This window comes from Mastigoproctus giganteus, chromosome 14 (genome assembly GCF_048544385.1).
Source record: "Mastigoproctus giganteus isolate SK-2022 chromosome 14, ASM4854438v1, whole genome shotgun sequence".
NCBI classification, from domain to species: domain Eukaryota; kingdom Metazoa; phylum Arthropoda; class Arachnida; order Uropygi; family Thelyphonidae; genus Mastigoproctus; species Mastigoproctus giganteus.
The window spans coordinates 94,931,494-94,954,213 of NC_143588.1; the positions used below are offsets into that span (position 1 = coordinate 94,931,494).

Consider the following 22,720-nt stretch of genomic DNA (forward strand, 5'->3'; position numbering starts at 1 on the left):
CAATACCCAATGTAACTATCAGGCATTAACCGTTTGTGCATAGGTCTGAAAAACAACAAATGATGACTTAGTAGCTGCACTGAAACCACTTCACCTATGTAAAGTTTTTAGAATGTATTCATTGTTAATAGAGCCTATAAATGATATATTTTTTGAATGTTTTCTCCTCTGTTTCTTCACTAATTGTAATTGTAAGCCTGCTGTTACACCATAACGCTAAACCAACAAAAATGCAATTTGTTAGTTTGGTCTTCTTATGTTTCTTGTGACAGTGTAACAGCAATATTACAATCACTGAAGAAACAGAGGAGAAAACATTCACATTTTTACAATTCTTGAAAAAAAAAAAAAAAAACTTTTGGATTTGCATCAGGCACATGTGTAAATTTTTCTCATAAATTTGAGTCCTGTACTGATGTGAACATTCTTGGCACTCAGCAAGAGCTGATCTTTGACATAGCCCAGTGTTCATAGAGGATGGTCACTGCCAATCCCTAAGAAATATTACATTTTCTGTCAATCAGAGACACTTTAATACATCTTTCCTGCATAAATTTTCTTCAATTTTCAATTTCAATTTTCTTCAATCAGTTTGCAGTCTTCAATTTTTTTTTTTGGCACATTTTTGTGTTGTCATTTACAATAGCTGTCCCAAGTGGAGTTATCTTGGAATTCTTCACCCTATTTAAACTGCTTACACAAATTTTTATCTGGTATTCAAAAGAGGCAACATCAAAAGATAATTGATATTAGATAAATAATTTTAGAAAATAAAGAAGAATAAATATATGATGAATACAAAAATTCCTTTAGAAAAACTGTATTTATGTTATTAACACATTAAAAAAAGTAATTTTTCATAGAATAAAGTGATATAGAACTGTATGAACCTAGACAAAAACAGAAAAATGAAGAAAGCAACTGGAATTTAATCATTCTATGACACTAGTTATGTAGGTGTTTATTTACACTAAATTAGGCATCATGCTGGGAATACTTGATTAGTGTAAACCACTAATGTAAACAAGTGTTGATACTTAATTTAGTAAACTATGAAAAGTTCAAAGTAAACTATAAAAGTTTTGCATATTTTGTGTATAAAATTACATTCTTTACCATTTCCAAAATAGAGAATACTTACAGACACATGGCACCAAAGAATCATTCCATTCTTTGTTTGATATACACTGTAGAGATCTGCTTGGTTCCAAAGTATCATTAAACAAATATCCTTTATTACATACATACAAAGCAGAACTACCATTACGATATGCAAGGTACCCAAGGTATGGAGAAGGTAATGTTGGACAGTCTTGTACTGAAAAAATAAACATTAATTTAAGGAAATAATGCTGTAATAGTACGCAGTTTCAAAAGTAACACCTGAAATATTTTAGTGATAGGAACAAACATTACTTGGTTGAATCAAATGAAGACAATATCTTTGCTGGAAAAAAATAAAATAAAATAATGATTGCATGAAAATTTAGTTGCTTTACAGGTTAAGCCATCCACAATTTCTCAACAGTCATCTCCTTTCTTTAAAAGATCTCTTCCAAAGATCTGCCAATCTGTGATATCACTGAAAAATATTACTGGTTAGTCACTGAACTAGTATGGCACTACACACTGCATTTTGCAGTCTGTATGAAAATGGGTTCCAGTGGGCTCTTTTTCAAGAGCCCAAAGAGACACAAGAAGGTAACATCTGCTTCATACTAAACCAGTAAGACACATCATACCTTAGTATATTTATTCTAACTTATCTCATCTCGTTGATCAGCTATCCCGTATCATTATGGGCCAGATTATACACAAAGCCAATACTTGTATACAGTTCACTAAGTTTCTGCTGATTTCCTTGAATCTGGCTTTCTGGTTCTGCAGTATTATATTCAAAAATGGCAACATGGTGTTCTTGGCCTAGCTGAAATAAACATCCAAATTCTGCAAAATTTCTTTAAACTTGCAGATCCATTTATGGACATTACTGTATGTAACACCTTGCATTTCTACCTTGGTACATGGTGATACAGTACTTTTTTAAAATAGTAACAATGAGTATGTGTGCATGACTATTCCTATCTCCCTTTGTATGAATTGCAGAAAGTCAACTTTTACCAACACAAATTAAAATAAATGGTCTGAACATGTGCTAGACCCGACATAGCCAAGTGTGAGTGCACAAGCATAAGTGTTTGAGTACTCATTTGGTTCAAGCCATGTAATTGCTAAATACACTTAATGACTATACTCACTGTCAAAATAATTATACTCCTTTTAACCTAGTGGTCATGCTGGCATATAAAAAAGAATATTTTATAGAAAATAACTGTTTTCATTTGTTTTATTCTTGTATACATTAAAGAACAATCCTCTTTCTCTGCATTGCTTATAATAATTTTTCAACTTCTAGTGACTCCTTTTTTTGTGGAAACCAAAGTTCATATCCAGCTTACTGTTCACACCAAGCTTCTCTCTATATGTTTTTAATTTATGATATATTGCAAATCCACTAACTGTAAACTACTGATTTATGGTTAAACTGTGCATTATCTCATTCACACTGACAAACAAGTTAACTGCTTCTAGTTTAGTAACCATTTTTTTTTTTAACCAAATAATTTCAGAAAGTCTGTGTTTATTCAATTTTTCTTTCTATTATCCATTGTCATGAGTTATGAAGTAAACAGTATATTATGGTATGTTAATTTTCGAACCCACTGGGAGCTTAATATCTTCAAGGATTATATACCTGAAGATGTATGTATTCATCGACAAGGTTAAAAGTGTAAAAGTTAATGGGGGGAAGAGAAGATCCTAGCCTACAATGTTTTCTGGATAAAACATATATTCCAGAATATTTGACTAGCCAGTAATTCTCTTAAGAGAATTCTGAATATCCAGTCACACTAACTGTAGTGTGATTGGATATTCACAAAGGCATCCTTTAAAAATGATATCAGTCTTAGTTTTTTTAGATCCCATCTTTCTTAATGTATGTTTCTTAAACAGATATTACATTCGTATACATTACTAACTAGACAGTCACTGACCCAATAATGTTTCCATTTTATTCAAGGTGATGGACAGGAACATAATGCATAGCTATTGTCAGTCAGTCATTTCTTGTTTATTCAATTTTTCCTTCTATTATCCATTGTTTATTCAAACATGTTGGATACTTAAACAATGCATTTTGATGAGTGCAATTATAATACACACACAGGCCAAAAAATAGCAAACCTTTATTCAGTATCGAATCAGGCTGCTTTTGTTTCGAATAACAGCAAGTGTGTGGTGCGGAATGGATTCTATAAGGTGTTTTAGTGCATTTTAACCTAACCGTAGTCATTCTTCCAGTGAAATATCGCATAGCTGTGACAAAGTTGAAGGCAGAGGATTTTGTTGCCAAAGAGCTCTTTTTCCAGTATATCCCACACATTATGAATAGGACTGAGACCAGATGAATGTGGGAGCTAGAGAAGACGGTGGAATCCATATCATGTTCTCTGAACCATTTTTGCACAATTCTGGCATAGTGCTTTGTCATCCATAAAGTGATCATCACTTTTGGGATAAAAATGTAACATTGCAAGGTACAGTAGATCTGATACAAAATTCAGCTATTCCCTGGATGACATTCCACCTTCCTCTGGTATCAAAGGACCCAGTCTGTGCCAAAAAAACATTCCCCATATCATGATACTACCTCCAGATGCTTCCATTGTCTTAACAAGGCAAGCAGGGTCCATTTCTTTGTGAGGTTCTCGTTACACTCTCTGGCTACCATTAGTGCAAAACAAAGTGTAGTTCTCGTTACACTCTCTGGCTACCATTAGTGCAAAACAAAGTGTATTGTGATTCATCTGATCACATGACTTCATGACACAATCATGACAGTGGAGATGGGGGGAACCCCTGGTGCAATCAGACAACTAACACACTGTCCAATCACGACATTCTTGGTACCACTGCATGTGAATTTTTCTGCTGTTCTCTAAAATGAGTAGCTTCAGATTGGCAGGCAACTGCCAGTACCCAATTCCTTCAATTTCCATGGGTTGAAATAGGGCAGTTCTGGGTGTGGTTGAATTCAGATGCCATTTGCTGCAAGCTGGATGTCTTATTTTACTGTACAGCTCTCCCTAGATTCCAACAGCTTCACTCTTGAAGTACTGGTTTTCTGCCACATTTACATGTCTGAGATGTAGAAGAACTGCTTGCTTTCCAGTCATCAAGAACTATTGAGATGGATGGTTTTGAGAAACCAGTTATGTCTTTCATGTCTTGAATCAGGGCTCCTGCTAAATGTGCATCCACGATAAGACCTTTTTTCAAAGTCTGACAGATCATGCATTTTCCCCATTCTGGCTTCAGATTACTGCAGTTGAACAGCCTGTGCTGTTCTTCAATTTTCATTCAATGAGGCAACACATCATTACCCTATGTTACAGTTTTCTTTGTAACTATTTGCATTTCTTCTGTCTGACTATCTTAATTTAAAGGTTCATATTTTTTTGGCCAGAGTGTGTACATTTCATGAATGTATGGCTGCCATTAGAAAGCAATAAGTCGAATGTTGTATTGTTTTCCTGTCCACTTCTGGTGAATAGGAAAATAATAATAATCCTGCCTAAAACTTATTCCTTTATATCATGAAGCTTGTCTCTAAATTTGGCAGAAACTGAATATCCCAAATTTGGTAAAAATTGGACACACACACACACACACACACACACACACACACACACACACACACGCGCGCGCGCGCATGCACGCACAGCCTTAAAATTAAATTTTCTTTCATTTTAACATCTAATAAATCAAATTTAATACTAATTTTGTCTATTGATGAAGTTAATAGGCAACAGGTGTAATTTTTATGCTTAAATCTGGTATCATCAAAAGTTCTCAGACTTTCATATTAAACATAAAAAATCTAACATAACATCACTTCCTCTTCCCTAACTTCTTAGGGAAGAGGAAGTATGGCCTTGTAAACACTGCTTTGTTTTCATGAAAAATTGTCAGAAGAGTAAGGTAACACAATAGTATAGTGCTTAGCAAGTGCTTGTTGCCCAAGAAGTAAGTGATGTAAAAGTGCATTTTTGTGAAATGTCCATGCAATTTTAATAATATTAATAATATCCAAGCTTTTGCTTCCCACTGTTCTGAATGCTTTGCTGAATTGTCTCTTGTAGCTGGCACAACACCTGCATGTATCTTTTGTTATTTGCAGTTGCTCCATGAGGAATGAATTCACAGCAATAATACACTGCAGTGGTGAACAGAACCTGCCTTGCTAAAATATTTTTGATCATGATGAATGAGGCAATTTACAAGTCGACTATTTAAGGATCACAAAGAAAATACCAAGTCTTGTCACTGACAATGATGGAGCCTAGAAACAATGGATCATTATCAGATACTAATGTGAGATTACTGTCATCTGTTCATTGTTCTGATCATTGTTAAGCATCCAGGGGACCCACATGCTGAGCAACTTAACATGTTGAAATAAATCATCTTAAACTTCCATGACATCGTCTATGTGAAATATTTAAATCTTCTGTAAGTTTATCAGTAACACATTGGTGATCCATGAGTGGTCCAGTTGTTTGTTTTGTCAAGGTCAGCAGTTAAATGTCTTTCAGCATATCTTTCAGCATAGTCATGATCTGCAAATTTTCTCTTCCCTCTCTGATCTATGATGTCATTCAAACTTGATAGATAGTACAAGATGACAAACCCTCACCTTGATGCATAATTTCCAATGTTCAGAAGATGATTTCTCTGAGCGTTGGCAATATATGATTTTTGCATGATGTTCCAAATCTGGCATTTTTCACACTTGGAAATCAGGATAAATAAGTGTACTTCAAATACACAACATAGCAACAAAACATAAACTGAACAAATTTCTCCATGTGTGTAAATGCAGGTTGAAAGTTGCAATTTGAAAAAAGCTCACTGCACTCAGTAAATGTACTGCATTTACTAAGTGCAATGATGTTCAGAAGTCTGTGAACTTCTTGACTGTACTAAGCATGAGTGATACAAAGTGAGCCAGTAAATCAGAATGTCATATAATGGGGAATTTTAATTTGCCAGATACTGACAGGGACTTGTAAACTCACACAGCATTAGAACTTTTCTGGATTTATTGCAAGACTGTTTTCTAAACCAGCATGTTACAGAGGCAAAAAGAGAAAGCACTACCTTCGTGTGATTATCAGCAGTGATTCTTCATGTATTAAGAATCTTCAGCTAAAGAAGTCACTAGGTGGCATTGATCATAACTTACTGATGTAGAATTTACTTAAAGATATAATCATCACTATCAAGGTTAAAGGGAAAAGATTTTTCTTTCATAAAGGTAACTACAATGGCCTTAAATAGTTTTTAAATTCTTTTCAATGGAACCAATTTATGATATTAATAACTGCAAATTCTAAATGAGAAGTGTTCAGGGAAGTAATCACAGAAGTTATTAAGATTCTTATACCAACTAAGAGATATTGTTTGAGGTTTAGACCTAAATGGATGTTAGCTTAAATGATGACACTAGTGGAACAGAAGAAATTTTCATGGAATGATTATAAATTATCAGAGGATACAGAAACCTACAGTAAGCATAATACCACCACTTTGCTTATTGGAGGCTTGAAGTGGTGAAACCCATGTTTAGTCTCTAGAGCAAAGTTTCCGGCATTCCCCCCCCCTCCCAATACTTCTCCTTCAACCCATGCATGGTACTAAGTACTATAGGTTTTGATACCTTTCGTGTTTGGGGTTTTCATAAAAAAAAAAAAAAAAAACTGGTCTGGAATCAAGTCACTAAACAGATTAGGCAGGCTAAGACAGATTATTGTAAGTCTTTGGCTAAGAATGCAAAGAATAGTAGTAAAGAATTCTTTGCTTATATTAACACTAGAAGGAAGGGGGTGAACCACATTGGTCCACTTGATATGAATGGAATAACTAGTTACAATCCTGTTTTAGACTGCTGATGAACCAAATATATATTTTTCATCTACATTCACAGGTTAAGAAGTTTTTTGAGATGAGGATACCAAATTCTAATTGGGAGTAAGTTAAGAGTGAATAAGGCACCTTGGGCTGATGGAATCTATCGGAGAAAAAAAAAAAAAAAAAAAGAAGTATACAAACTTTTATCCATCATCATGGGAGCATCTTTAGATTCAGATTGCAAACAGTCATACAAATTGGAGATGTGCAAATGTCACTGCTATTCATAGAGAGGTTTCAAAGCACAAAGTGAGAAATTACAGATCTGTAAGCTTGACTTCTATTCCAGGCAAGATAAGAGAATCAATAATTAAAAAATTAATACAGGATTATCTTGAGAGGAATACAGTTATACGGTAATCACAGCATAGATGTGTTGTGATGGTTAGACAAGAGGAAATCTTGTCTAACCAATATGATAAGCTACTATGATATAGTCAAAGGAACTGGATGCAAAAAATAATTTTGACATCACATACTTATATTTCAGTAAAGCTTTTGATACTATGAAAGTATCAAAAACTTTACTTCACATGAAAGACTACTATATACAGTAAGTCCCCGACATACATAAAAGATATGTTCCAGGACTTCTTATGTATATCGAGTTTTACATAACTCGCGAGTGACTAAAAAATATTACTACTATATGCCTGATATTAAATTACATTATATGATGTAATTTAATATTAAATTATATGCCTGATATTAAATTACAAAAATCACATAATATCCTCAGAAGAATGAATAAAAATAGTTATATACCATAACAATTAAAAACTTTAATCTAGGGACAATGGTCACATAAGAAAAGAAAACATAAAAGGAAGAAAAAGCACATATTATTGTACTGTAAAAACTGATATGTATTTTGCATGCCATGTAGGCTTTATAAGGGCTACTAAGAGAATCAAAACTAAAGTGTACATATTTAAGAAAATTGGTCTAAACCACACAATGAATAAAAGTCAGGTGATGAACTTAAAATATACCTGAAGCATTAATAAGATATATTAATTACAGGGTTTGTTGTTTGTTGTTTGGTTTTTAGGAGCATTAGCAACTAAAGGCCATATTGCTCCGGGATATGCGGTGGTCATTCCCTGACCTTTCCGCATCCTCCGTATTTGGTGGTGACGGGCTCGAATCTCGGTCTAATCAAGAAGCGTGTGATACGTACTGCTGCTCCTTCCCACCTGGCTACGGAGGCGCCAATATTACAGGGTAGGTCTTCATCTGTTTCAATGCTATATTTTCTTCATAAATTTCGTGATAAGCCAATAAGCAATCTTGAACTTTTCTTTCTATTTTAAAGAAACGTTCAGTGTTTTCGTCCATTTCATCGAACATAGAGAGACCTTCCTGAATTTTACAAAACACTTCTGCCATTTCCTTTAATTTGAACTGCTTCTTGGGTTGCTCTGATTCCTCAACAGATTCGGCTTTCCCTTGCTCCTCAACTCTTTGTATGTTCAACTGGGCTAGGTATTCTGTTGTTAAATCTTCACCTTGTTCATCCACAAGCTCATCTATATCTTCATCTTCCAGGACCAGCTGCAACTCCTGGGCTAAGTTTACAATTTCTTTGGTAACAGATGACATCAGCTCATTTTTGTGGATCCCTTCATTGTTAAGCTCAGAATGTTTTAGAAGTTTGTTTCAAACTCCGCTCATACAAGTTGTTGTCACATCATTCCAGACTCTTGAAATGTTGCGTATTCCATCAAAGATGTTAAATATCTAAAATTGCCACAGATCCATCTTCTCTTGCTCTTTTGCATTTACAGCCTCAGAAAATTTGGTCCGTATGTAATAAGCTTTGAATGCCCAGATAACTCCCTGATCCATTGGTTGAATCAAAGCCATTGTATTTGGAGGGAAGTATACCATCTTGACATTGTTCTGCAGATCATCTAGATCAGGGGGTTGGCAACCTTTTTTGAGTGAAGAGTCATTTTTGATCTAATTTAAATAAAAAGAAAATCTGGAGAGTCGCACCTCAGCTCAAGCTAGTGGGGAGAGTTTTTTAAGAAATAGAATAGAGCAGGAAGGTGTTTTATTAAAAAAATGTATATTTTGAAATATTATTTACTAATACTGAAAAAAACGTTTGTTTGTTTGTTTGTTTGTTATTTGGTTTTTACGAGCATTAGCAACTAAGGCCATATTGCTCCGGAGATATGCGGTGGTCATTCCCTGACCTTTCTGCATCCTCTGTATTTGGTGGGCACGGGCTTGAACCCCGGTCTAATCAAGAAGCATGTGCTATGCACTGCTGCTCCTGCCCACCTGGCTACAGAGGCGCCTGAAAAAATGTAACAAACATCCAATTAGGTATGAATTAATGTGACTTTTGCTGCTGAACTTCTTGAGCGAGTCTCTCAACATCAGGCGAGTATGCCATAATTTATCTTTAAACATGCTGAGAGACTTGCATTGTTCAGACAGTTTCTTGATTTATTTTTAATATAGTACATGTTCAAAAATATTTGCACACAGAAATATGTCGAACCAAAAACAGAGAAATCCAAACGCAAATATTTTCAAATTTATATACTTGTCTGGTAAGCTACTCCACGCATTGAACACAATTTGGTCTTGCTTTTTCAACTCATCTATTGCCATCCATTTGTGTAGAATTGCAAAGGCTTTTCCTTTTGCCTTTCCAAATTCTCAATTTCAGTTTTAAGGCATTTTAGTCTTGCACTCCATAGAGGACTGATTTTTAAGTCCTCTAACCCCATTTCAAATTGTGCTTCATGCGGGCTAAAATTTAAAGAGCCGCAGGTTGCCAACCCCTGATCTAGATATTTAGGATGACCAGGAAAGTTGTCAAGAAGCATTAATATCTTAAAAGGCACTGACATTTGTAAGCAATATTTTTCAATTTCAGGGACAAACACATTTAGAAAGCATTCTTCGAACATGGTTATTGTCATCCAGGCCTTTGAGTTAGTATCGCTTCCTAAAGTGTACAGGAAGCGATTTCTTGTCAATGCCCTTAAAAGCCCGCAGTTTTCTGAGTGATAAACCACTAAAGGTTTAAGTTTATAACCTGCTATGTTACTACCCACTGAGAGCTTGACCCTGTCTTTGGAAGCTTTAAACACAGACATTGACTTTTCTTCAATAGAAATATAAGTCCTATTAGGCATTTTTTTCCAAAAAAAAAAAAAAAGGTTAGTATCATCCACATTAAATATTTGTTGCGGCAAATAACCACCACTTCTTATAATCTCATCCAATTCGTCCTTGAATTTTTCAGCAACCTCACCATTTGCACTTGCTGCTTCACCACTTATGGCAACGTTACGATATCCGCTTCTCTTACGAAACTTATTAAACTAACCATGACTCCCAAAAAAGGTAGTTTCGGTATCATTGCTCTTCTTAATATCCTCAAAAATGGCACCAGCCTTTGCTTTGATGAGGTGGAGGTTTAAGGGATGTGTTTTGGATATGGTCTTCCATTCACACAATAAGTAACTTTTCCATTTTGCTTATTAGTCCCATTCTAGCCTTAGTTATTATAGTTGACTTCATTGGTGCAGATCCCTTCACATTTTCACATATTCTGTCTTTTTCCTTTATTATTGTGTTCACTGTTGAAACTGACAAATCTAAATTCCGCGCAATACTTGTTCATGTTTGACCATTTTCATGCATCCTTATTATTTTAACTTTTTGATCCAAATTGATCGCTTTCCTTGTCTTGGTAGATTTACTAATATCGCTGTCACTTATTCTCTTAGTTGGCACCATGATAATGGCCAAAATGAAAGTTTCTGTAAAGAACTTCACAGGGTTAAGGCGGAAACACATATGTATTATCATCTCATGTGATTTTACTAAAGCACATTTCTGAAGGTCACTACCATAAAACAATAAAAACAATTTGCAGTTTTCGGTTTATTGGGCTTTTCTGTTAGTGCAATTCTATTATAAACGAGTAGTAAACTCAATCTAATTGCATTTGCGATAATACCGATAGCTGGAATTCTGTGGGTTTTTATGTTATTATACTGAAATATGTTTCCCCTTCCATGAAATCTTCAATTATATAAAAAACATAAATAAATTTTCAGAATCTTCTCTTCATTCCTATTTTTTAAGTTTCATAAACTTGTAAACTAGGTATCTCACTTATGCAATTGTTGTGTGCTGTGTTTGTCGTTACTGATTGCTTATTTATTTATTTTTTTTTACTGTTTTAAATTTTACAATCCAGAAAAAAATGTCAATGAACAGAAATATCAGTCAGTTAGTATGTATATACAAAAAAATTTACATAAGTCCGAAGTTACGTAACTCGGGCTTTCTTAAGTTGGGGACTAACTGTAAATTGGAGCAGTGTGACATTATGGGCAACTTACTGCTATGGATAAAGGGATGATTGTGTGTCAAGAGGCAGAGAGTGGATATCCACAAAGTCCATAACAAAACAATGTCCATAAAGAACATTGGCCATGATGTAGAGCATGGAGAAAAAAAAAAAAAAAAAAAAAAAAGGATATTAAAGTTTTGATGAAGATAACACAGAACAAGGTAGACCCAAAAACCTTCATCAAGAAAAGCCCACAGTGAAAATATAATAAAGTAATGCCAATATATAGTAAAATTAAACTAAAGTTCAAGAATTATGCTAAAAGAAGTTTAAAAAAAACTACAACTCATCAATATAAATTAAATTTTTAATTTTTTTTTAAAAACTAACTGTTCATTTTCTTTTATTGATCAATAATAATTCAACTTTAATTTGGTAATAAAATATTTTTGAAAAAGTCAACTCTACTCAAAGAGAATGTGTACTGATGAATGTTAAGAGTGAGTGCTATGATTATACAACTCAATATTCTTTTAATACAATATGCATGCAAGACTAATTTTAATTACAGTGGGTACAACTGCTGCCTTTTAACACCATAGGTAAAAGGCATGGATTTGAATACTGTCTCATGGGAGGAATTTTTATAGATTTTTTTTTTCCCCCCCATACTGTAGCCAAGTTATTTTTCTCCTTAAAGAAACTCAGTTTTTTTTTTCATCCAGCAAAAGAGACAAACTGACCTTAGAATACATGCAATTTACAAACACAGTAAACCCATGTCTCATAGTTACTGCCTTGTGACAAACAGTAAAATTTTCAAAAAACATCAACAACTAGGCAGCATACTAGGTTTTGTGGTTAACCTATATATATACATATATTCCATGTTGGATTGTTTTTACTAGTCTCAATAAGCTTGTGAATGACCAATCATTCAAAAACAAAATAATCCGAAGTTAATGCAAAGAAGTACTCTTGAACAAAGGGCATTAGCACCTAGGCCTTAAAACTGAAGGAAAATTAAATAATTACAACACAGTTATAATGATTAGTAGGGAAGATCCCAATTTGAAACCCTACATATGTATTCTGATGAAAGAAAGGATCACAGCATATTTGATGTACTTCTTCTAGGATATCTTCCAGCCTCCTGAGGTAAGAAGTTGGAGAACTCTGAACAATACCACTCCAATCTTTTCTAAAACCATGTAGAACATATTCTATACAGTCTAGAATATGTTTTACACAAATACCCTCCATCTATCAAAACATCTGAATTCATCACATTTTAACCTGCATCATCATACTTCAACTAGTATCTGAATCTTCAATGGTACCACACTACCAATGAAATATTTGATTTTAGGTTTAAACACTCATATTTATTATCCATTCTTCAATGATAGGAACAAAATTAAAAGTTCAGTGTTTAGGGTCTTCTGCTGTAATATAGTGGCTTTGCCACTTTCCAACCAGTTAGATTGACATGAATTTGATTCCCATCACTGACTGTACAAATTTCTTAAAAACTTTTATCAGCCAACTATTCACTTGAACTTACTCTACTCCGTGTAAGGGAATATAAAATTCAAAAATAAATTTTTAACAAAGAATATTTAAGAATAATTTTAAATGTAGTCTGTGCATTTTGTTCACATTGACTTCTTGAAGATAATTTTCTGAATATGGCATGTGTAGCTGCATCTTGGAAAAAATCTTGTCAAAACAATCTTGTCATGTTCATAACTGAACATGTGATGTGCTTTAGCAAAACTATTTTTATCTTTCTAACCACTTAACAGGAGTGGTATACACTAACAAACTTCCTATATTAGTAGTTACAATGATGTAAGGAAACAAGCTTATACAACATCATTCAAAACAGTTACTACACCATCTGTCCATTCACTCTAATAATTTATTCAAATTATCCATTTTACACAATGCAAAACAGAAGTTTGTTCCAATAATGAACACAAAACGGCTGACAGTAACTACTGGCATTCCCTGGCTGACAGCTAATTTTCACACATCTATCCTGCAACCAACCAACCTTTCTCAATTTAAATTTCTTGTTGTCTGAACAAGGATAGTAAGGATGCTATCAGCAGTTACTCAATTTATTCAAAACTTGGAACCCAATCAGGTCTCCTTGCAAGTGCCTAATTTCCAGACACTACAATTGACAGAACTAAAGTATTTCTTGGTAAGAATGCTCTTTTGTGGCTCTAACTAATCTTGTTGCTCTTCACTGCACCTGTTTCAACAGATGCACATCCTTCCTAAATGAGGTCCAACTATTACTTATACAATGGGATAATTGCCTCCTTGTCCCTGTATTCCAAATATCATTCACAGAACCCCATGAGCTGTCTTGCAGCATGTCTACACTGTTCAGAGAACTTCATTCACAGTACAATTACCCAAGATTTTTTTGTTCTCCACTACTTTGAGTGCAGTACCATCCATTTGGTATTCTTGGATTACTGTACCCATGTGCAGTATCTTGCATTTATCAATATTAAACCTCAATTGCCACTTCTCAGCTCACCTGCCTAAATTTCCTAGATCTTGTTGCAGTATCATACCATGGTTCCCATCATTAATCAACCTTCCAATCTTTGTATCATCTGCAAACTTAGATATTAAACCTAATATGCCTTTATCAAGATTGTTAATAAATAATGAAAGCAATGAGGGACTCCAGCATTGAACCCTGAGGGACTCCATTAATAACATTAGTCCAAAAAGGGCAAGCAGCAGGGCCAGATTTACATATAAGCTAAACAAGCTACAGCTTAGGGCCTTACATTACAAGGGGCCTCACACCATCTTAAAAAATCCTTTTTTAATATTCTCACAGGTGAACTGTAAGAGAGAAGGGCCTCATATATGTTATAGCTTAGGGCCAAAACAAGTTTAAATCCGGCCCTGGGAAGTAGTGACCATTAATAACATTGGTTGACAAAAAAAATTTTTTTTTTTTTTTTTGCTCCATGTTAAAATTCAAGGTGATTCTTGTACATTTGACGTTGCTGAATTCAAGTATGGCAACCATATTGCTGTAACACCCACCAATTTTAAGGAAGAAGGGATTAATATCAAAAAGTTTCTAGTAAAAAAGATTTCATATATTTTAAGAAATGTTACATACAGTACTAAATATCGAACTGGGTCTATTAACCTTATTCTATTTACAAAAATGTTTATATGATAACAAAACACTTCATTTTGTTGTGTTTTTCCTTTTATAATCATCCACTGGTGTCTCCTGTATGAGAATCTAACAGTGATCTGCCAATACATTTGAACTCCATTTTCCCTGGTATCTTTTTTTCCATTTGAGAAATATCTTGGTGAAACCTTTCACTGCATTCATTGGAGACCACTCCCAAGTTTTCAGAAAAAAGTCTACATGGGAATGTAGGAAATGAAGCTTTAATGACAGACCTTGGTTTTTGGTCATTAACCTATGATATTTGAAAACAGAGTGATAAGAACTTTTTAAGTACATATGAGTTTTTGAACATATTTCCTATGAGACTGTGTCAAAATTATTTCAGGGAGGAAATTGATGCTGATCAGTGTAATTGATCTCTATCTCTTGCCACTCAATCATCTCTTTATCCATGTAAGTGACTTGCTCCTAATGTTACTGCTCTGATTTGTAAAGCAGTCTTTCATGTGGAACAGTATCAAAAGCTTTTCTGAAATCTAGTATATGATGTCAAAATTATTTTTTGCATCCAGTTCCTTTGTTATTGCATCATAGTAGCCAATCCGATTGGTCAGACAAGATCCCTGCTCTTAAAAAATCCATGCTGTGATTGCTGTATAGCCAACATCAAATCAGAAATTTCAATAATAACAAACATTATGTGAAGTTTAATCAAATATAATGAAAAAAGTTTATGCTTTCATTTATAAAGTGGACACTGTCAATGTTTATTGCAATATCTGTCATAATTATACTTATAATAATAGTATACTTTATTGTAACCTCCATTATAATTATATTTATAATAACTGAAAATATACTATAAGTTATGTGCCTTTTGAATCATCCTGTATATAAATATGAAATAATAAATGAGAGAGAAAGAGAGAGAACTTGAGCAGCTGACTATCCTCCATACTTTGAACCTATAATATACATCATGCATAGCATATCCTTAGATATAACAGTGATAACTTGTAATGAGGTATGAGTTATTTGTTTATAAATAATATTTGAATTAAATTAAGAATACCAGATACTTCTATAGATCTTACATTTATAGAACATGAGAAATCCACTTGCTGGAGTGAAGTTTTCTGATGTAAAATGCACCACTACACTATTTCCTGATGATTCAAAAGTCTGCATTGCTTCTAATGTATGTCCACATGCATTAAGTAACTTATTAGGCCCTTCAAATAGTGTTACTGAGTCATCACATACAGTCCGTCCATACTGCAACCTTGGCATTTTCATGTGAATATCCAACACAGTAACAAGTACTCTTTGTCCTTCCCCACCAACAATGGTCCATTTACAGTCCCGAAGCTCAGGATAATATCTAGGATAACCTGGGGATACAATATATCCACTTGGAGACCTTAAAACAGCATTGCAGAATCTATTGGCACCCAACTCTAGAAGCAGATAAAGTGAAACATTAATTTTCACATACAAATATTTGAAATATTCACACACACATGCATATACACATTGTGTGTTTTCAAAGAGTTTCAATAACAGATTTGTTACTGTTCACATGTGAAAAAAATTGTTTATGGTTCCATGTAGTGCAGTTATTTAGAGTAGGAAATATGGTATTAGTGAGTGAAATGTTGAATTTGAGTAGCAAGCTTGCCACTCAAATTTAGTAAAAGCATGTGTGTTCTACACTCAATTAAAAAAGAAAAAATATATATACATATATACACATATATATATATATATATTATTTTTTTTTTTTATAAATATATATTTGAGCAGATCAAAGTGGAACAAAGGTATTCTCTTCAATTCCATTTTTTTCCATTTCTCAATGTTTCTGTTATTCATAAAAATAACAGAAACATTATGAGAAATAGAATTAAAATCTAAACTGAATTATTTAAAATAGCTTTAATGATATTCTTATAATTCAGATGACAAGGGAGATCAAAGTTAAGGAAGTTGACATATTTAATAACTGATTTAAAAAAAATTCTGTTAAGACACCATTTTGAAAAATCAGGAGTCAGTTGGATAATAAATGTGTTATTTTGTGGAACATGCTAATGGAACTGTTCTAAGAAACTGCAAATGACCCAAGAATTACAATATAATTTTGAAGAGTTTCAATGGGGCCATTACTTACTTTAACTGCATTATTAATGGAGAATAAGTAACAATAATAACAATAGAAATAACAATAGTCTTCTCCATTGGTGAAGCATTACTTATTTGAGGTAGTCCAATACATGGTAACTTGTTGTAAAGGTAGTCACAATATGAGATACAATTAAATCGATGCCATTTTTGCACTACTGTAGTTTTTTTTACTACTATGGAAAAATATGGTGATATATCACTGATATTCTTATAGTGAATTACCAATCTGTAGCCCATTACGCCTTGTGTGTTTATTCTTTTTAGTAAAAATCTTGAATACTCTCCATTAATAATGCAGTTGTAAGTAATCGCCCATTGAAACTCTTCAAAATTATATTGTAATTATTGGGTCATTCGCAGTTTCTTAGAACAGTTCCATTGGCATGTTCCACCAAATAACACATCACTTAATATCCACCTGACTCCAGATTTTTCCAAAACAGTAAACAGTACTAAATATAACAGAAGAAAAATAACAGAAACATTATGAGAAATGGAATTAAAACCTAAAGTGAATTATTTAAAATAGCTTTAATGATATTCTTCTTATAATTCAGATCACAAGAGAGACCAAAGTTAAGGAATTTGACACATTTAATAACTGATTTAAGAAAAATCTGTTAAGGCACACCATTTTGGAAAAATGGTGTGCCTTAACAGAATTTTTCTTAAAAATTATCATTTTAACAGCAATGGAGTTTTTTTCAAATTATCATTTTAACAGCAATGGAGTTTTTTTCAAATTATCATTTTAACAGCAATGGAGTTTTTTACCCACATCAGTATAATGCATTGTGTGTGTGTGTGTGTGTGTGTGTGTGTGTGTGTGTGTGTGTGTGTGTGTGTGTGTGTGTGTGTGTGTGTGTGTGTGTGTGTGTGTGTGTGTGTGTGTTCATGGGTTAACATGCATGCTGTGCTGGCTGAAAAACCTGGAATATCTCGTGAGTGGAGCCCTACTCCCTCTGCCTGAACTACAGACTCAATGAAGGGTCTCCAACCAGAAAAGAACCAGATCTCTTTAAATGAGTAACAGATGGCAATGTATTCTGCCAATTAAATTGTTATGGAGGATTTGGACAGTGAAATTAAATATCAATACAATGAAATCTCTTTATGAAATAACAGTGCATATAGGTAGAAGAGTGGATTTCCTAAATTCATGTTCTGATTGCTTCATACTCCAGACCAGTGCTCAAACTTACAATAATCACATATCATTTTGAGAGTTCGGTCTCACTGACCAAACTTCTTGCACAAAGGTAATTTGGGAGTAGTTTTAATAATACTATTTTATCAATATATATATGGTGGATATAGATATACATGGTGGATTCATACCAGTTTGATATTAAAGTACACATGTTAGCTAGTGAAGATAGTGCATTTTTAATACTTACTATTTTAGTATTGAAATTGATATTAAAATGTATAAATTTAAATGAAGATTAAATTGTTACATACCAAGAACTTATTTTGATGTTTTACATGACAACTTAACATTCACTGAGTAAAAAGGATTGGTCAAAATTTAACAAAGCAGGCTTTTTGAAAAGACTACTGTCACTGGCATTCTAAAATTAACCCAATTACTGTTCATACATACAAGACAGTAGAGTTCATTAGCAGAAAGGGGAGAAAACAAGCAGGAAACAAACAGAATAATTATCAAGTGATTATTTTCCACAGATGTCCAGTAAAACATTGCTTGGGTCACTACATGTAAAACACACATGCAAAATACAGTGGTGTCCTGGTCCGTTCCTCCCTCAACACTATCACCTCAGAGCAAAATCTGCTTTGTCTGTCTACATGATATTCCTATCTGTCAATTTTTAGAAACTGAAAAACAGAGACCTTTTAGTAGAAATTCAACTTTGGCTAGATTGCTCCAGAACTGTCCAAATGACATTTATTCCCAGGTTTTCTTACAAATTATTGATAACTAATGCCTACCAACTAAACTGGGGAAAAAAAAAAAAGTACTATAGCAAGAAAAATCCTCAGCACTAAATCTGCAATTTGTGTGTTCAACTTAGAGACAAATAGCATTATCCATTGTTCTGCCTAAGTTGCTAATATCGGACTACATAGCATCACCAGAAAAAGTAAATCCAGTATATATTTTAAAAAAAAATATTCACAGACACACACACACACACACCACCAGAACAGCAGTTGCAATGCTTACTGACTTTTCATCAGCTGGCAAGGTAGTCTATTAACAAACTTATGCTGAACTGTGAATAATGCTGAACTGTGAATAATGTATTTTGTCTAAGGAACAGCCAAGCAGTGTTTAAAACATAATAATTGTCATATACTGCAGTGAGTAATACAGTATCATGAAAATGTTATTAAGTAAGTGTATAATATCATGAAAGTGTATTATTAATTGTCATACACTGCAGTGAGTGATATCATGAAATATTTGTATTTTAAAGTTCTTTGCTTTATTTTTTTATTCTTATAAAATAAATATTTCTCATTTACTTTTTCATTCTGTTCAATTACATGAAATTCATTAAATCAAACTATGTTTCATGACCTGGTTAAGTTGACTGTAGTGTATCATGCCAACTTATGTGATTCAAATACCATAGCACAGTCACACTGCTCAACAAATTCAAAGTAATCTAATTTTCTTTCAATAATAAATTCCCTTAAAAAAAAAATTAAACATTTATATATTTAAATTAACTGAACTTTTTAACAATGAACTATACTACAATATAGAACAAACCACCCAATAGCCAGTAAAAACATTCATGCACCAAACCTCACCTGAGTTGTTACTGCTACTTACAAAAAAACAAACACTGAAATTAAGATATTAAAAGTTAAATAAATCTTCATTACAAAAATGAAATATCATGATATATTTTTTCATATAATGTTTTAAACACACCCTAGCAAGTGGTTGTTATACTTAGACTAAACATGATAAATAAATATTGCTATTTATTTTTAGTGAATGACATTACTCGGAAAGACCATATAGTTATATACACTGGTGTTCAAAGAAAGTGCATCATCCGTTAAATTTATAATTGTCATCCGAATAACATAAGTATATGGCAATATTTCTTACAGATTGCATCAGATAAGACTGACATGCGTAGGTTATGGCATAATATTGCATCAGCTGTTACTTTCAGCTATGTTGTTATTTTGTTTTTAGGAGCATTAGCAACTAAGGCCATATTGCTCCGGGGATATGCGGTAGTCATTCCCGGACCTTTCCGCACCCTCCGCATTTGGTGGTCATAGGCTCGAACCCCGGTCTAATCAAGAAGCGTGTGCTACGCACTGCTGCTCCTGCCCACCTGGCTACGGAGGTGCCCTTTCAGCTATATAAGCATGCTCTGCAAAAGTTGCAGTCATTCCTTGCTTGTGTCAGGATGGCGAGTTATGTGCAATTGACGCCACAAAAAAACAGAGCTATTGCTTTACGTGAGGAAGGATGTTCTTCTTGTCATATTACTTATAGAGTGTCTTGTAATCAGTGGACAGTGAGTAGGTTTCTTTCCAAACTCAAGAATACTGGTTCTGCTGATAGGAAAAAAGGTAATGGATGCAAACGAGTCTCTATGTCAAAACGCAACCGCGTTTTGAAGCGCTTATGTCTTATAAACCATAAAGCTTCTTCGTCTGAGCTGAAAAGAGAATGGGAAGAACATACAGGAGTGGTAACAAGTGCAGTAACAGTCAAAAGATGCCTCTTCAAAAATGGACTTGTAGCACGGACTTGGACTCCACACACAAAAAATGAAAAGGGGCCGATTAATTTGGGGTAAGGAGCATGTCAAATGGATGCCCGAGCAGTAGAAGTCAGTTATTTTCTTGGATGAAATTCAACCTGCATGGCTCTGATGGGAGACAAACGATTCGCCAAAGACGTGGTGAAGAATACCATCCAGACTGTATGGTGTCTACAGTGAAATTCCCTGCCAGCCAAATGATATGGGGGTGCATTTTGTATCGCGGAGTAGGTCACCTGCAGTTTTTAAAAGGTTCTATAAATGTCTATGGATACCTGGCTATATTGGAAGGCAAATTGCTGTGAACCATTAGAGACCATTTCAACGTGCCAAGTAACTGCATCTTTCAGGACGACTCTGCTCCTTGTCATAGGGCAAAAAGTGTATGTAGGCACTTCTGTAGTTACTTTAGCTTCATTTCTGCATTAGAGGTTCGACACCAATGTGTAATGGTTGCAAGAACGGTCCATTACAACTGTTAGCTGGCCAGGAAACAGCCCGGACCTGAATCATATAGAGAACTGTTGGCATTGTGTGGAATCTGCAGTTGCCAGAAAGAACCAAAGACCCTTCATGAACTTGAGGAAGCCATAATTCGTATTTGGAACCACGAACTATCAGTTGATTATCTTCAGAAATTGATCTTGTCAATGCCTTGACGGTGTGCTGCTGTCATCAGGGCCAATAGGCAGTTCAACTAAATATTAGTTTGCACCTGGTGAACTTTTCCATTTAAAATGATTAACTGAAGCAAATTGAGGGCTTCTGATAACATTTCAGCCATAATTGTCGTGTTTACCAAAACTGTTGTATAAAGGTTGCAAATGCTCATTTTGGAATATTTTGAGAACATCTGTCAAATATTACTTAGCTTTGCCTTAACTATTAATAAATATCTTTTGTTTATATTTCTATTTGTGATGCTAGTCATTAATGTAACAAACCATCGCAAAAAAGGATTAGAAATGTGAAATTCCTAGGTGATGCACTTTCTTTGAACACCAGTGTACCTTCCTTCCATAGCATGAAACTTTATCTGGTAAGTATAACTGCTTTATCCTAATAAAGTATAATTCTGAATTTATACAGATTTAGATGAACTTATACAGACCTATACCTTGGAAATCTTTCCTAATGTGGAAATTTATCACAACAGTTGCCAGTTCTCACTCTGAGAGTGCACTATTTATTCAAAGGTTAAGTGTGGGGCAATTTATTGTGATCTGCTTCAAAATATTATATGCACAATTCTTTTACTTATGAATATTGGTTTTTTTCCCATTTATATCTATGTATAGATGAAAAACCAAATACACAATTTGCACCACTTGAATGACAGTTGATGTGGTATAGAGTCTATGATATCTGTCTAATCAAAACATTATGACCTAATAGTGGGTATATCCTCCTCTTGCTGCCAGTACCACTGCTACCCAGCCAGGCATGGATTCTATAAGGACTATGAACATTGCAGGAGGTATCATGTAACTAGGATTATGTCCCCACAGATCTGCAATAGTCCAAGATGAAGGATCGAAATGGCAGACCTGTCAATCCACATAATCCCAGAAATGTTCAATGGGATTCATAAGAAGTAAATTTAGCAGCCAAGTTAACACCTGGAAGTCACTTTCATGTTTAGTGAACAATACCAGCAACATGCCAGGGTGAAATACCATCCTTGAACAATACCGGCAATGTGGCAGGGTGTATCAGTCTGCTGAAACATATGTGCGCCATCAGGAAAGACACCATGAAGGGGTGTACCTGATTGGACACAATGGTTAGGTAGTTTTAAGCATTCAGAGTGCAGTATAGGGGTATGAGGATTTCAAGAAATTTCCAGGAAAACATCCTCCATACCAAAATACTGACACCAAATGCCAGTTTCTGTTGGGCCAGGATGTCAGAGTGATTTCTTTCCACAGTTTGTCACCACACCTTCCATGATAAATTCACATTTCCTTCTGTCCACATGGCACAGAAAGAAATGTGATTCATCAGAAAAGGCAACTTTTTTTTTCAGAAGCCAATGACCCAATGATGTCATTCAGATGCAAACTTCAGGCATCGTTGGTGATGGGTAGCCATAAGCATAACCTTGGCTGGGCACCTACTCTGAAGGCCCATACAGAGGAGGGTTGGTTGGTTGAATTATGGTCTTGAAAGCACTGTTGGTCATACCCTAGTTAAAGTCCGCAGTCAGATATTCCACTATTTTCAGTCTATCGGTTCATACAA

At 34.3% G+C, this 22,720-nt stretch overlaps 1 protein-coding gene across 1 annotated transcript in view; it reads right to left on the reverse strand.

The window, feature by feature from the left end:
• Positions 1 to 22,720, reverse strand: part of LOC150075399 (uncharacterized) — a 170,008-nt gene that overhangs the window by 15,572 nt on the left and 131,716 nt on the right. The window contains exons 4-5 of the mRNA XM_090388794.1: positions 15,632 to 15,994; positions 1,142 to 1,318 (exon numbers count right to left, since the gene is read on the reverse strand). Of these exons, the coding sequence (XP_090244920.1) occupies positions 1,142 to 1,318; positions 15,632 to 15,994 (540 nt within the window). The remainder of the gene's footprint in view (positions 1 to 1,141; positions 1,319 to 15,631; positions 15,995 to 22,720) is intronic.